Here is a 15,298-nt window from a genome sequence, read left to right as displayed (position 1 = left end):
TCGCCGCTTCGGAGCTCGAATCCGGCCCGCGGGTCCCTGATTCCGTGCCGCCTCAAGTCCTCGGCGGGAGATTCGTGCCGGCATTTCCCGGAACGCTCGCTCGTCGCCGCTCTCTCTCTCTCTCTCTCTCTCTCTCTCTCTCTCTCTCTCTTTATATATATATATATATATATATATATATATATATATATATATATATATATATATATATATATATATATATCTTCCGCCATTTCTCGGTGCCAAATCCTGCTCCGGGGTTTCTCCCCCTCCCCAGCCTAGGGTTCTCCTGGTTTCCCGGAAGCATCCCTTTCGGCAGAGTCTTGGTGCTTTTCTTTTCTTGAAATTAGCAGTCTTGGTGCTGGTATGTACTCTTACGAGTTCTTTTTCTTTTTCTTTTTCTTTTCTTTTTGCGGGACTATTTTGCTGGGTTTGCTGACTACTACATGAATCTGTAATTTACCTACCAGGATGCGCGGTGATTCATATTCATCCACCGCACATGGCGAGCTGCCGCCGCTGACATCCATGACCACGAGGAGGACTCGGCATGTTACTCTGCTGCTGTGCGCGAGCAGGAGGACCAGAAACCGGCCCACGCACTAGAATCTTCTTCTGCTACAGACTTCCAGTCACACAATGGTACCGTACCACTGCTCTCCTTCTGGATTTGGTATTACTATTTACGAGTATTTGTTCATTACTAGTAACAGTATCTCACCATGGATTTGGTGCTATTTATTTGTTCAGTATTAGCAACTGTATCTCACCATGGATTTGGCGCTATTTATTTGGTCAGTAGGAGTATCATCAACAGTATCTCACCATGGATGGATTTGGTAATAACTTGCAGCACCCATACCCGCTCAAAGGCTCCAAGGGGGCGTCGTTGCCGCCGCGGCCGACCCTCGTCTTCCTCATCGCGCTCTTTGGCCTCTACGTGTGCTACCTCTCCTTCAATCAGATAAGGATGGAGAGCAAGCATGTGGAGGAGAATGGTGCGCAAGAACAAGATGAACATGTTTGCACAAGGCCTTATGTTCCAAGTGAGGAGCTGCCCTACGTGCACTTCCCAAAGCCAAAGGGTTACAGCAGGTAATTTCCCTCTCAGGACAGGATGGATAAACTCTTTATTGGCACGGCATCCCCCTTTTGTGTATGTTGATTTTTCTGACACATGTAGCGGTGTTGTACTTCTTACCATAGGGCGGAATGCTCGTGTAATCCTGTTCGGTTCTTTGTGATCGTGTCGATGCAAAGATCGGGAAGTGGATGGTTCGAGACATTGCTAAACAGCCACCCTAACATCAGCTCGAATGGCGAAATATTTAACAGAGTGGATAGAAGACAAAATATATCGTCTATCGTACAAACACTCGACAAACTGTATGACCTGGACTGGCTCACAAGTGCAGCAAAGAATGAGTGCACGGCTGCATTTGGATTCAAGTGGATGCTAAATCAGGTATTTACACCTTACCTTTTTCTTGCCCCATGTGAAATATTCGAAGATTCAGCATTTCTTTCGTAGTCCTGCTGCTTTTTTCGTAGTCCTGCTGCTTTTTCACCCGTGACTTCAGAAATTCTACGCTTTGAAGCTGAGCCTTGCCATAGTTACGTATATTGAAACCTAGTCTAGTTATTGTGGATGGAAATATGGAGAGCAGACTGGTCTTATGATCTGGTTTGCTTGCCAAAGGTTCAGATAATGTTGAAACTGCAGTTAAGAGTTTTAAAGTGTACCACACCATAACATGCCTGCATTTCTCATATGTCAGTGCTCTGTCATGTCACGTTAATGATACCAAACTTTTCTAAAAGCCAGGTTGGTCAATCATGATTATTGATGTTGATGTTTGTATTGTTCAGTGTACCATTGGCATTAACAACATTATGCCTAGTGATAACAAATGAAAAAAAAATCTATGTCATTAACTGCTACCGTTGTGTTTTCCAGGGCTTTATGGACCATCATGATGATATACTTAGTTATTTGAACAAGAAGGGTGTCTCTGTGATATTTCTCTTCAGGAGAAATACATTACGCAGGCTTATCTCTGTGTTGGCCAACAACTATGACAGAGATGCAAAGCAGCTGAATGGAACCCACAAATCTCACGTTCACTCGGAAGAAGAGGTATCATCGATGCACAGATAATTCCAGTAAATTTACTGCAATGACTTTGCTCTGTTCCCTCACGTTTTTTCGCATAAATGCGGGGCACTTGTTTTCTTACCCTGGTTCTGAAACCCTACAGCTAAACTACCTCTTTGCTGATATGGAGCTCTGAAATGCTAAAATCCTAAAACTAACTTTGAACTTTTCGTGAAACTTTAATCTTCTGCTTTTGCATTTAGAAATATTGTAACGCCAGTGTCAATAATAGCCGGAAGGAGCAGAATAAAATGTTAAAACAGTGATCACTGATACACTTCCTCTCTCTTTTGAACAACCATCATAATTGACTTTTCATTTGCAACCTGTTGGTCATACTGGCTAGTGCTTTCATCTGATCAGTCTATTTTGTTCTCTGCCAGGCCGAGATACTCGCAAAATTCAAACCAGAACTGGACGTGTCAACCCTGGTTTCAAACATCAGGGATGTCGAGAAGTACATGGGAGACTGCTTGGACAGCTTCAACACGACACGGCGCATGATCCTCTACTACGAGGACATAATCAGAAACAGAAATGTACTGGAGCAGAACTCATTTGGATGTCCTAACGAAGTACCGATAGATTACGGTTTACCTTAATAGCACGTCTCTGTCTCTGTGTGTGCAGGCATTATTCCAGGTGCAGGAATTCCTCGGCGTTCCGGTGAGGAAACTGGTGAGCAGGCAGGTGAAGATTCATACGCGCCCTCTTCCGGATCTTGTCAGGAACTGGGAGGATGTGAACAGCAGACTCAACGGGACAGAGTATGCCCGTTTTCTCGATGGCGCAGATTACGTGAAGTGATGCGTTCGGTAATATATGGTACGCACACTCGTGCGTATTCGAGAAGAAGTAATGGGTAATATATGGTACGCACACTCGTGCGTATTCGAGAAGAAGTAATGCGTTCGGAATTCTGATGTAGGTTCAAGATCATTTGCAAGGGATTCTTCAGACCACAGAGTAGTGGAAGTCTGTAGACCTGTAGTCTCCAGAGGATTGATTATTTTGTACAATGAGGTAGTTAAAGTGCATGAAGCTTAGAGATCGATATATGGAAATAATAGGGCAAAACTGTACAGTTTTTAGGCTATGTCTTAACATATTTTCAGCGGTTCATTACTTCCAGACCACACAGAGTAGCTCAAAAATGCTGACATCTGGTGATGGTGTATTTTTTGGTCTTCTTCAGCTACATTTCTTCCCTTCTTTTTATGCTTTATACGGACAAATCTGTGAGCTACGAAGTAACTCACTATTTGAATTCAAATTTGGATAATACATATTGAAAAGAGTTATTGTAAACAAAGGTGTATATTTCTCAGTACAAAGGCTAGGGTGTGTTTGGTTTTAAGCCCAAGTATGCCTTCACAGCAAAAAAAAAAAAAAACAAGTTTGCCTTTACCAAATATTTGGCTAGCCAAAATATTGGTTTAGTTTTGGTATTACCCAGCGAATGTCAGATGGGAGGGGTGGCAAGCGAACATCATTTGATGCTAGTTTTAGTTGCGAGTAAAGATCAAACGGAGAGCGGTGGCAAGCGAACACCATTTGATGGCAGTTTTAGTTGTGAGTAAAGATCAAACGAGGGCAATTTTATTAAAACAAAGATGCCTTCTCTAATGAACCTGCCTCACAACTAAAAATGGCACCTAAAACATTCGCAAATGCCAGCCTCCCTGGCCGTTAACTAAAAATGGCACCTAAAACATTCGCAAATGCCAGCCTCCCTGACAAACCTTTGCCAGTTAACAGTGTCTAAACCTGGGAATAGTTTGTAATCCAAACTAAACCCAGGCCAACCCATGCATGTACAAGTCCAGCGCTCAAGCTAAACCAAACCAGATTGCAAATGGTACAATCCAAACCAATCCAAACTGTATTTATTTTCAAGCCAAATCCCTCCAGACCATTTTCTACATATAGTTTGAACCCAAAGTTTCAAACTATGGTTTTGTCAGCAGCAACTGGAACGTTGGACTTAGACCCCAAACTTGACATGTACGTACAAAACTACGAAACGCATGAAGCACGTACGAACAGCGGCTAGCTTGGTGTGTGCATGGTCTGAAGATTTCCGTGTACGTAGTCCGTGCGTGCACCAGAAGAGCAGATGGTGGCGCCGTCCGCGGAGACGGTGGCCTGTCGCCGGCTGCAAGACCTTGCCGGACATGTGCAAGACCCTTTGGCAGATCGCGGTGCCGATGATCTTGACCGGGGTCTTCCAGTTCCTCATCGGCTTCGTCACCGTCGCCTTCGTCGGCCACATCGGCAAGGTCGAGTTCACGGCCATCTCCATTGTCAACAACATCGTCCAATGCCTCGGCTTTGGGCTCCTCATGTTCTGCATGAAGGAGTTGGCTTTTGTCACCGTAGATATCGGTGCTGGCTGGGTGATACACGCACTCATGTCGCCCATCTGCCGCGGCGGCTGCTCCCAAACCTAGTGCCAATCTTGCGTGACGTGAGGTCGATCGAACTGGTGGCTAGACTGGGTTTTATCCATGGACTAAAATGGTCTGAGGCCAATTTGTCTGTGTCCAGACCAAACCAACCCAATCTATTAATTACAGAAGGCCACACCAAACCAAATTACAATAGAGGCTCAACCCATTTCAACCAAACCAAAGCAGTCCAACAGGAAAACCAAATTAAAACTATGGTTTCAGACCAAACTATTCACAGGTTTAACAGTGTCCTTAAATTTTGGCTGCCAATGAGTTGGCCAACATTGGCAAGAAAAATGAACTAAAGTGCAGAAAGAGTTATAGGAGAAACTTTTGGTCATGACTCAATTTGGTAGGGTAAACTTTGGCCACCATCCAAACAAAGCTGCCAGTCCATTGTTCATCCTTGGAATCGACAAAATTTCACTGAAAATGGACACGTGTCCCAAGAGTTTACAGTTTGTACACAGAAAAACGCTGCGGATCAACACCGGATTAACTCCTGCAAAATCCTTGTACAAGAAGAGCAAACGCTAGCAAGAACATGTTTACACGTAACAGCTACAACATCATTAGGCTCAAACGACAGCTAACGGCGTGTGCTTGGATCACAATCTTTGACCCTATTGACGCCTTCGCTTAATTCTCTCGAGAGCGCCCAGCTGCTGCTCGTTGTTCTCTTGAGCACTAGAGCTTTCCTCTCTGCTCTCCGCGGCTCTCTTGCCGAGCTCGCCAAACACGGCTTCAGGAACAGCCCTCTCCGCGATCTGGACATCGTCCTCCTCGTCGCTCTCTTCGTCCGGCAGCTCGATGTCCTCGTTGTTAGCAGCAGCCTGTTGCGTGCTGCTCTCGGCCCGCGCCTCTACTCCGGCACTAACAAAGTTCATCATTCTGTTTGTGGGAGTCGTGCTGCTGCTCGGAGCTGCTGCTGCTGGCGCCGGGGATGGTCCAGAAGCTAGCTGCCTTTCTAAGGCCGCCATCTCATCCTGCGGGACACCGGCACGCGTCAGAGTGTCGACCGCCTCGTCCATGTTTAGCCTCTGGTCCCTTTGCATCAGGTACTCCGGAAGGATGAAATGAGTCTGCACATGGCACAAGTACAGCGTCAGTTTACAATGCAAGGATGTCCATTGATGCCAAACTGTCTGTTGGGCTGTGTCTTATCTGTATTTCAGTGTGTGTGTGTGTGCGCGCGCTTATGGCCCATGTGGCCCATGTGGCCCATGTAACCCTGCAGCCTATATATGTGCTGCCCCCTTGTACAGGAAACCCTAACTCCAATAGAATACAATACCAGGCCATCTTTCTATCCCAGCCGCCACCCCTGTCTCCCCTGATTCTACATGGTGTCAGAGCTTGGGTTCCCAATCCCAGCAGTGGTGATGGTGGTTGGCTGGTTGTGCTTGCTGGCGATTGTCTGAGAGGAGAAGGCTTGTGTGGAAGAAGGAGAGGTGGAATCCCAGATCTGAGGGGAGGAGGTAGTAGAGAGGTGAAAGTGGGGAGCAGTGGTTGCTGGAGGTTGCTAGTGGTGTGATTCAAGATTGGAAAGATGGGGGACAACCAGGGGTTGGTAAAGGCGTTGGAGAAGCTAGCTGAGCTCATCACTGTCAAGGCAGAGGGTGTGGCTTCCCCAGGTGCGCTTGTTCCTCAGCCTGAGGTGATACAGAAAATAGAACTGATGCCAAATGAAATCAAGATGGAAGGGGTCACAAACTACCTAAGCTGGTCCAGAAGGGCATTGCTAATATTGAGGACAAAGGGGCTGGAAGGCTATGTCAGAGGGGAAGTAGATGAACCGGCGAACAGGGCAAGTGAAGAGTGGAAGAAGTGGAGTGTCATTGACTCTCTGGTGGTGGCATGGCTGCTGAACTCCTTGACCCCATCCATTGCAGCAGCCGTGGAGACTCTTCACCATGCAGCAGAGGTATGGAAAACCCTGGAAACATTGTACTCCGGGAAAGGGAACATAATGCTTATGGCGCAGATTGAGGATAGAGTAAATGAGCTAAAACAAGGGGATAAGTCAGTGATGGAGTATGTAGCAGAATTGCAGCATTTGTGGGCTGACTTAGACCACTATGATCCACTGGAGTTACCACATTCAGAATGTATAGTTGCTACTAAGAAGTGGGTAGAGCGTAGGAGAGTGATGAAATTCTTGAAGGGACTTAGCTCAGAATTTGAAGGAAGGCGTGCTGGGTTGTTTCATCAGCCAAAGCTCCCCTCGCTTGAGGAGGCAGTTGCAGCAATGGCACAGGAGGAGGTCAGGTTGAAGTTGACCAGGACTGGAGAAGCGAATGCATCTCGCTCAACATTTACTGTGTCTGAATGGAAGGAGACAAGAGAGTGCTTCAACTGTGGAGAGAAAGGTCACATAAGCATCAATTGCACAGCACAACGCAGAGAAATACGTGGTAGGGGAAGAGGTTACAGCCGAGGTGGATACCGGGGAGTTAGAGGCAGAGGTAACTCGAGGGGTTCGAATTATTCCAGTGGTTTCAAAGCAAACTTGGCTAACTTGGCAACGCAAGAAGAAGGGACGTCAACAACCTCTCAAGGGGAGACGAAGAGTAGAAGCCAGGAGGACAACACCTTCGGGAACTTTGCCCACTTTGTCTACACAGGGGAAGGTAACTTTGCAAATGCATCTATATCCACACATGATTTCCTTCCAGATTGGATATTAGATTCTGGAGCATCCAAGCATGTTGCGGGTACCTCAACTGAGTTTGAATCATATACTCAGTGCCCAATTACACATTGTGAAACAATACAAACTGCTGATGGCACCTCACAACCGATTAAAGGAGTTGGATCAGTTCAATGTACACCCACTATTAAATTATCTGATGTATTACATGTTCCAGCTTTTCCTGTGAACTTGCTTTCTCTAAGTGCTTTGATTGATCAGATAGATTGCCGAATAACTCTTGATAAGAAAATATGTTTGATTCAGGAGAGGATGACTGGAAGGAAACTTGGGACAGGAACCAGGCGTAGTGGATTGTGGTATATGGATCGTGATGTGTCCAGGTCTGGTGCTAGTCCTATTTTGGCTGTACTAGTTGGAGTAAGTGAGACAATGGCGATGATCCATCACTGTCGCATGGGGCATATGGCTTTTGATAAGATGAGTAAGATGTTTCCTGATGTAATGCGTGGAGTAGACAAGAGTAAGCTTGTGTGTGATGCATGTGAATATGCAAAGCACACAAGAATCTCATATTTGAGTAAAATATGCAAAGCACACAAGAATCTCATATTTGAGTAAGGGGCTAAGGAGTATATCCCCGTTTATGCTGATTCACTCTGATGTGTGGACATGTCCTGTTGTTTCTGTTAGTGGAATGAAATATTTTGTGACATTTATAGACTGCCACACTCGCATGACTTGGGTGTACCTCATGCGACATAAAGATGAGGTATTCCAATGTTTTCAGGAGTTTTATGCCTATGTGCGAAACCAATTCAATGTGCAGGTGCAGGTGATCAGATCTGACAATGGAACTGAATATGTAAACAAGCAATTTGGAGGTTTCCTGTCAGCACAAGGCATAATGCACCAAACATCATGTCCAGATACCCCTGCTCAGAATGGTGTTGCAGAAAGGAAAAACCGACACATTTTAGAAGTGGCTCGATCACTTATGTTCACCATGAATGTGCCAAAATTCTTGTGGAGTGAAGCTGTCATGACTGCAACGTTCCTGATCAACCGGATGCCTTCAAAAATGCTTGGTATGAAGTCCCCATGTGAGATGCTATTTGGGGAGAACAAATTCTCAGTTCCTCCGAAGTTATTTGGGTGCACCTGCTTCATTAGAGATCACAGACCAGCAGTGGGAAAGCTGGATCCACGAGCTGTAAAATGCATATTTGTTGGATATCCTGCAGGGCAGCGAGGCTATAAGTGTTGGAGTCCTGCTGAAAGGCGCACATTTGTAAGTATGGATGTCACCTTTCGAGAATCTGAGCCTTTCTATGGTGAGAAGACAGATCTCAGCACTTTATTCGAAGAACTTGACCACTCACAATCTATGCAGGGTGGTCAAGAGGGGGAGTGCAACTTGAGTGGTGAGTGCAGCACCAATGGCGACAAGGAGCAGCCAATACCAACCCCGAAAATAGTGGGATCCTTCATTCCAGTTGTAGTTGATGGGGCTGAACAGCAGAGGTGGCAGAGACCAAATGAGGAAAGGAATCCTCAGGTGTATACAAGAAGGAAGAGAGTTGTGGAGGAACAAGTGCATGAGGAGCAGTCAAAAGAAACTATGGAACAGGGGGAGCAGTCAGAAGAAACTCAAGCGACAGGAAGCTCATCTGAAGTGGAGTCATATGAAAATTCAAGTACTGAAGAAGCATCACCTAACCTGCCAATTGCTCTCAAGAAGGAAGTAGCAAGGAAAACTTTGAGCAAGGGCAATCTTGAGCATGACATCAGTAATTATGTCACCTATGAAGCCCTATCACCTTCATTTAGAGCATTTGTCGCATCACTTCAAGCCGTGATTGTTCCTAAAGACTGGAAAGAAGCAAGACAAGATCCAAAGTGGTGTGAAGCCATGAGGGAAGAGTTGGAGGCCCTGAGAAAGAACAAAACATGGGAGCTAGCAAATCTTCCATATGGGAAGAAGGCAGTCAGTTGTAAGTGGATCTTCACAGTGAAGCAGAATCCTGAGGGTAAGGTTGAGCGTTACAAGGCAAGACTGGTAGCCAGAGGGTACAGCCAAACGTATGGTATTGATTATGACGAAACATTCGCCCCAGTTGCAAAGATGAATACAGTGAGGATTCTAATCTCATGTGCAGCTAACTTTGGATGGCCACTACACCAACTTGATGTAAAAAATGCCTTTTTACATGGAGATCTACAAGAGGAAGTCTACATGGAAATTCCTCCTGGACTTTCTACACCTGGGACTGTTGGGAAGGTTTGTAGACTGAGAAAATCTCTCTATGGTTTGAAGCAATCGCCAAGGGCTTGGTTTGACCGGTTCAGGCAAGCAGTTTGCAGTATGGAGTATAAACAATGCAATGGAGATCACACTGTTTTCTATAAACATTCCAAGCAACAGATTACTATTCTTGCAGTATATGTGGATGGCATCATAATAACGGGAGACAATGAAGAGGAGATTGGAAGACTAAAGAAATGCCTAGGCAAAGCATTTGAAGTTAAGGATCTTGGTCAGCTAAAATATTTCCTGGGTATCGAAGTTGCAAGATCAAAGAGGGGAATAGCCCTGTCTCAGCGGAAGTATACCTTAGAGCTCCTAAGTGATATGGGAATGCTTGGATGTAGAGCAGCCCCAACTCCCATTGAACAAAATCACAAATTGACAGCACAGATGGGTGAACAAGTTAACAAAGCAAAATATCAACAATTGGTTGGCAAACTTCTGTACTTGTGTCACACTAGACCAGATATTACATATGCAGTAAGTGTAGTAAGTAGATATATGCATGACCCCAGAAGTGGACACCTTGATGCAGTCTATAGAATCATGAGGTATCTAAAGGGCAGCCCTGGTATGGGACTCTGGTTCAAGAGTAATGGCCATTTGAATGTTGACGGTTATAGCGATGCTGATTGGGCTAGCTGTCTTGATGATAGACGATCAACCTCTGGCTATTGTGTGTTTGTTGGTGGAAATTTGGTATCATGGAGAAGTAAAAAACAACCGGTGGTGTCAAAATCAACTGCAGAAGCTGAGTATAGGGCAATGTCTCAAGGGCTGAGTGAGATGTTATGGGTAAGAGGCCTTCTGCTTGAGCTGAAAGTGCTCAGACAAGATCCTCTGAATGTGTGGTGTGACAACAAATCTGCAATCAGCATTGCTAATAATCCAGTGCAACATGACAGAACAAAACATGTGGAGATAGACAGATTCTTTATCAAAGAGAAACTGGATGCAGGAATCATCAAGATAACTCATGTGAGCTCTGGACAACAAGTCGCCGATTGTTTGACAAAAGGTTTGGGAACCACGGAGAACAATCTTGCTTGTGACAAGATGGGCATGATAGATATCTATCATCCCTCTTGAGGGGGAGTGTTGGGCTGTGTCTTATCTGTATTTCAGTGTGTGTGTGTGTGTGTGTGCGCTTATGGCCCATGTGGCCCATGTGGCCCATGTAACCCTGCAGCCTATATATGTGCTGCCCCCTTGTACAGGAAACCCTAACTCCAATAGAATACAATACCAGGCCATCTTTCTATCCCAGCCGCCACCCCTCTCTCCCCTGATTCTACACTGTCTATAGAGTTGATCCATGTGACATACCTGACTGCGGCTAGCCGCCACTGTACGCTTGATGCGAAGCATCTCCCTGAATGTATCTTCATTACCGTGTTGGATCTCAAAGTCGTTCCATTTTTTCCAGAACTCTGGATGAGAATTTGGATCAGCATAATTGGAGGCGTGGATATAAATAGCCCGGGAACGGTCGATTTCTCCAAGATTTCTTTCAAGTTCCGCAAACTTCATGCACATCACCATAACATCTTTGTCTGGGAGACCAGATTCTATAGCTTGCTGCAAAGATGATAAGAAAGCCAGGAATAAAGTTAGTACATGTATTACCACTAAAACATCTGTCGATATTGTGGGAGCAGGCAGGCTAAATCTAGAGTATGAAGTGCAGAGAAAATAACAACTGAACTTTTTTATACACAAATTTGGCCATTAGAGGGAGCATACAATATTCATGTGTTGTGAACTATTGCAACTAATCAGCAAACAAGAATAAGAAGGTAGGGCCAATATAAATATATTCCATTTGCTATGCCACAAATCCACAAAATTGGATCTCAGAACAAGGACTTAAAAATGCCAATCCAAAAGCAACATTATAAAGCAAGAACAGGAAAGCAGAGACAAACCAAGATAATACGCTTACCTCGTATATTTGTCTAGTCCTTGGAACACCGAAAAGTTCAGCAGCACGTGCAATGTATATTTCATACATACTCATCTTTTCAGTGTTGGGAACAGCCCTTACAGCTTCATCATATACATTCATGGCACGTTTTGCGAGGCCATAGTCTTCCTCCAGTTTAGCATATTGCAAATATAAGGCCTTCTTTTCGTGCGGCGGAGCCTGAACCAAAGAAGCAAAATGTAAGTAACAAGAAAATTTATGGAACATGATATTTTAGATGAGTATGTGATGCAGGAAAAGAACAGGTAAGAATGTTTTCTGTCTAAATAAGCAAGTAAGTGCACATATAATCGCATAACAAGAAGCGGCAACAGAAGGTTCTGAGAGAAAACAGGAAATCAACAAGTGCAAATATAGCAAAGTACAAGCAACAATGATATCACATCACAAGAATTCTTATGACCTTGTTCTTAAGAAGCGAAGCAAAGACAGAATTTGTGATCAGATAAAAAAAAAGTGCAGATAAAAAAAAGGGCAGCCCGGTGCACGTAGCTCCCGCTTGCGCAGGATCCAGGGAAGGGTCCGACCACTTTGGGTCTTCTGTATGCAGCCTTTCCCTGCATTTCTGCAAGAGACTGTTTCCAGGACTCGAACCCGTGACCTCATGGTCACAAGGCAACAGCGTTACCACTGCGCCAAGGCTCACCTTCAGAATTTGTGATCAGATCACCAGTCTAGAAACGTAATTTGACACATGCAAGTTGGTAACAGCTCTAGTTACACGCAGTATAAGTAGACCGATGACAAATTCAAGGGACAAGAGAATTTATTTACCTTTTCGACAGCTTCCGTGAACAGCTCTCTTGCCCGCTCTAACTTGCTTCGCTGGTACCTCTTTACAAACTTTGTGAGGTAGGTCACCCAAATATCCTTAACATGGGGATACTTGAATATTTTTACACCTCTTTCATACACTTTAAATGCATCTTCGAAATATTTGTTCTCCTGCAGAGGAAGAAAATAGTAAACAACCATTGTAGATCAATTGGACAAGTCTACTTGAAACTTCAAAAGTATGTACTTTGAGCAAAGATCCTACCTCAAGAAGAAATGCGTAATTAAGAATTATTTGAGGAGTGGCAATTCTTAAATCTAATATTCTCTCATAAACAGCACGGGTTGTTTCCAACGACCCAAGGCTCTCCTCCAGGTCAACATAGATACTCCATAATTTCAGAGATTTATGTAATTTCAGCTGGACCGGCTCGTCACCCTCGGCGGCAGCTGAAAATGTAAATTGTCAGCAAAAATGGTTTGCCAAATATACAAGAAATCAACACAACTGAACAAAATAAATTATACCTCGCCTCTTCACCTCAACAGAGGGCTCTGCTGTGGCTAACCTCATCAGCTCAATTGCCTTGTCAAAATGTTGGTTGCGGAGCTCCATTTCGGCCCATTCACACCAAATAGTAGCCAAGTGGTCCACTGCTTTGTAGTTCACTTGTGTGGCCTTTTTAAAGATATCTTCAGCACTATCTAAGCGGTTATGTTTCTCATACATCTTTGCAAATGCCACCCATAGAGTATGAGGCTTCCCAACTGCCTTCATTGGGTCCACAGTTTTCACAGCCTCGACATATGTCGCTACTTGCTTCGCGGGATCCTTGTCAAAAAGTTTCACCCTCCTGCACATATTATTGCACTGTTAGACAATTCAGTCAAGTTGGAGACCACCTAAAATGCATACTAGGCTGAGAAGTAAAAGAAAAACTAGACAGGGTATTTTCACATTCCATGGCAACTTTAAATAAGATTTGAGAGTCGCTACCACTAAGTAATTAGGAACTTGTCCGTGAGAATAAATGCAATGGATGGATTGATTTATATTCAATATTAGTGGCTTAATGTAAGTCAAGCAGAACCGATTGATAAATCAAGGTGCTATATCAAATCTCACCTGTGCCACTCCTCCACATTATGTGGATTCTGTCTCAATAGGACACTGCTAAGGAGCTCTGGTCTGCGATCCAATAGCCGCTCAAACCTTGCCAGCCTCAAATCAGTGTCATCTTCATCATTCAACCAACACGCTGCAAGTTCCTTCTCTAGCTTCTCTACCTTATTCTTCCTGCCCCCTTTCTCACCCTCATCACTCTCCGCAGCCCCGTCCTCTTCAGCTGCCTCCAGCTTTGCCGCAAGCATACTCTGCTCAAATTGTGTATAAGCCTCAAACACCACACTGAACTCCTGCACTGTCATCACTGAAGAAACCCCCTCTTCGAAGACGTCTCTTGCTTTCTCATAGAGGGTCCTCCTGACATAGTAATCAGCGAGCGAGGTCCACAACTTGCCAACCTCGTCGGTGAACTTGCGTATCCCGCCCCGCAGTATGGCATCCACCTTGAGCCCTGCGACCTCATCAGCATGCTTAGTGAGGATGTCGCAGAGCTCGAGCCAGAGCTGGTGCCTGGTCTTCCCCTTGACAGAGCGGAAGCCGTCGTCGTTGAGAACAGAGGCCAGGCGGTCAGCTGCCTCCTGCCAGCGTTCGGCCGAGACGAGGAACTCGATGAAGTCCTCGGCGTGGGAGGGGTCGAACTGGAGGTAGCGCCTGAACACGCGGAAGGACGTCTCGACGGGGCAGGCCGGGAGCGAGGCGAGGCGCAGGTAGAGTGGCCAGATGCGGTCGTGCTGCGTGACGGGCAGCGCGCGGAGGGCGCGGTCGAAGTTGCGGCGGCCGCGGGTGAGCAGGCGCTGGTCGAGCAGCGAGGTGAGGTAGAGGACCCAGACGCGCGGCATCTTGTGCATGGTGGCGAGCGCCCGCTCGAAGGTGTTGTTGAGGGAGGCGTAGGCCGGGTGGGAGATTGGGTGCGGGCGCACGTGGTCGAGGCGCTCGCGGAGGTAGGCGTGCCAGAGCTTGTAGCTGCCGGGGAGCGCCTTGAGCGCGCGCTCGTAGATGACGGCGCGCTTGGCGAAGGGCGCGGCGGCGCGGGCGACGAGGTAGCGCCACCACCCCTTGAGCTTGAAGGGCTCCCGCAGGATCTCCTCCTCGTAGGGCAGGTCGTCCTCCGTCGGGTAGAGGTCCGGCGAGATCCCGGCGAACGGGAGCGCGGCCGCCTTCGCCGGCGGCGCCACCTCCACCGGACCCGCGGCGGCCGACGGCATCGTCGCGGCGGGGCGGGCTTCGGGCCCCCGATTCGCTAGGGTTTAGGATTTGGGGACGGGGCGATGCGGAGGCGAGAATTGCAGCGAGCGAGACGACGGCCGGGTGGAGAGGCTGCGTGTACGTACCAGGCCGGCGCGGGCTCTCGGTGCCTCTTTGTTTGTCGTTTCGGGCCCGTTGGACTTCGTGTGGGCGGAGGATGGATTCATCTTCCCCGAGGCGGCGGCTACCGCAGCGGGTTGGGCCGAGCCGCACAGAACAACCGGCGTGGCTGAGCTTTTTTTTTCACAAACACTACTTTTAGGATTAGTAGGGTCCTAAAAAAAAGTATATATGGTAACCAAAGGGCTAACCTGAAAGGTTGTCTATGTACTCCCTCGTTCCATAATTCTTGTCGTGTCAAAATTATAGAACAGAGGGAGTATAGTGTTTATAATAATAAGCATATAATGCATTTAGAAGTTGTTATTCTGACCATTCCGAGTTCTTTTCTTAGAATACATGTAATTTAATTCATACTCGTAATAATTACAGATACAATGCTTTAGATCCAAGAACCAAGAGATTAAAAAGTAATTTCTACAGCTAAAAATTACAATAAAGTCTAGTAGAGGTATCTTCTCCGCGTTATCAATCATTGCAAGACGA

General features: G+C 46.1%; 2 protein-coding genes across 4 annotated transcripts; one reads left to right on the top strand and one right to left on the bottom strand.

Moving 5' to 3' along the window:
• Positions 1-214: 214 nt before the first annotated feature.
• On the top strand, positions 215-3,349 carry LOC119362743 (nodulation protein H-like). 3 transcript variants are annotated; one of them, XM_037627998.1, is made up of 7 exons: positions 215-364; positions 471-642; positions 854-1,095; positions 1,207-1,465; positions 1,958-2,137; positions 2,539-2,694; positions 2,786-3,349. In XM_037627998.1, the coding sequence occupies exons 2-7, from the start codon at positions 640-642 to the stop codon at positions 2,960-2,962; spliced, it is 1,017 nt and encodes a 338-aa protein (XP_037483895.1). In that variant the 5' UTR covers positions 215-364; positions 471-639; the 3' UTR covers positions 2,963-3,349. The 3 variants fall into 3 exon arrangements, with proteins under 3 accessions (XP_037483895.1, XP_037483894.1, XP_037483893.1); XM_037627997.1 differs by lacking the exons at positions 215-364; positions 471-642 and having other exon boundaries at positions 812-1,095; positions 2,786-2,980; positions 3,028-3,349; XM_037627996.1 differs by lacking the exons at positions 215-364; positions 471-642 and having other exon boundaries at positions 812-1,095.
• A 1,652-nt stretch (positions 3,350-5,001) lies between these two features.
• LOC119362742 (pre-mRNA-splicing factor SYF1-like) lies at positions 5,002-14,741 on the bottom strand. The gene is made up of 7 exons (XM_037627993.1): positions 13,448-14,741; positions 12,850-13,175; positions 12,587-12,771; positions 12,322-12,492; positions 11,506-11,706; positions 10,890-11,141; positions 5,002-5,687 (listed from the first exon to the last, which is right to left on the bottom strand). The coding sequence occupies exons 1-7, from the start codon at positions 14,650-14,652 to the stop codon at positions 5,229-5,231; spliced, it is 2,799 nt and encodes a 932-aa protein (XP_037483890.1). The 5' UTR covers positions 14,653-14,741; the 3' UTR covers positions 5,002-5,228.
• Between the last annotated feature and the right edge of the window lie 557 nt (positions 14,742-15,298).

This window comes from Triticum dicoccoides, chromosome 2B (genome assembly GCF_002162155.2).
Source record: "Triticum dicoccoides isolate Atlit2015 ecotype Zavitan chromosome 2B, WEW_v2.0, whole genome shotgun sequence".
NCBI classification, from domain to species: domain Eukaryota; kingdom Viridiplantae; phylum Streptophyta; class Magnoliopsida; order Poales; family Poaceae; genus Triticum; species Triticum dicoccoides.
The sequence above is the reverse complement of the archived record's forward strand: the minus strand, read 5'-3'. Positions and strand labels throughout refer to the sequence as shown.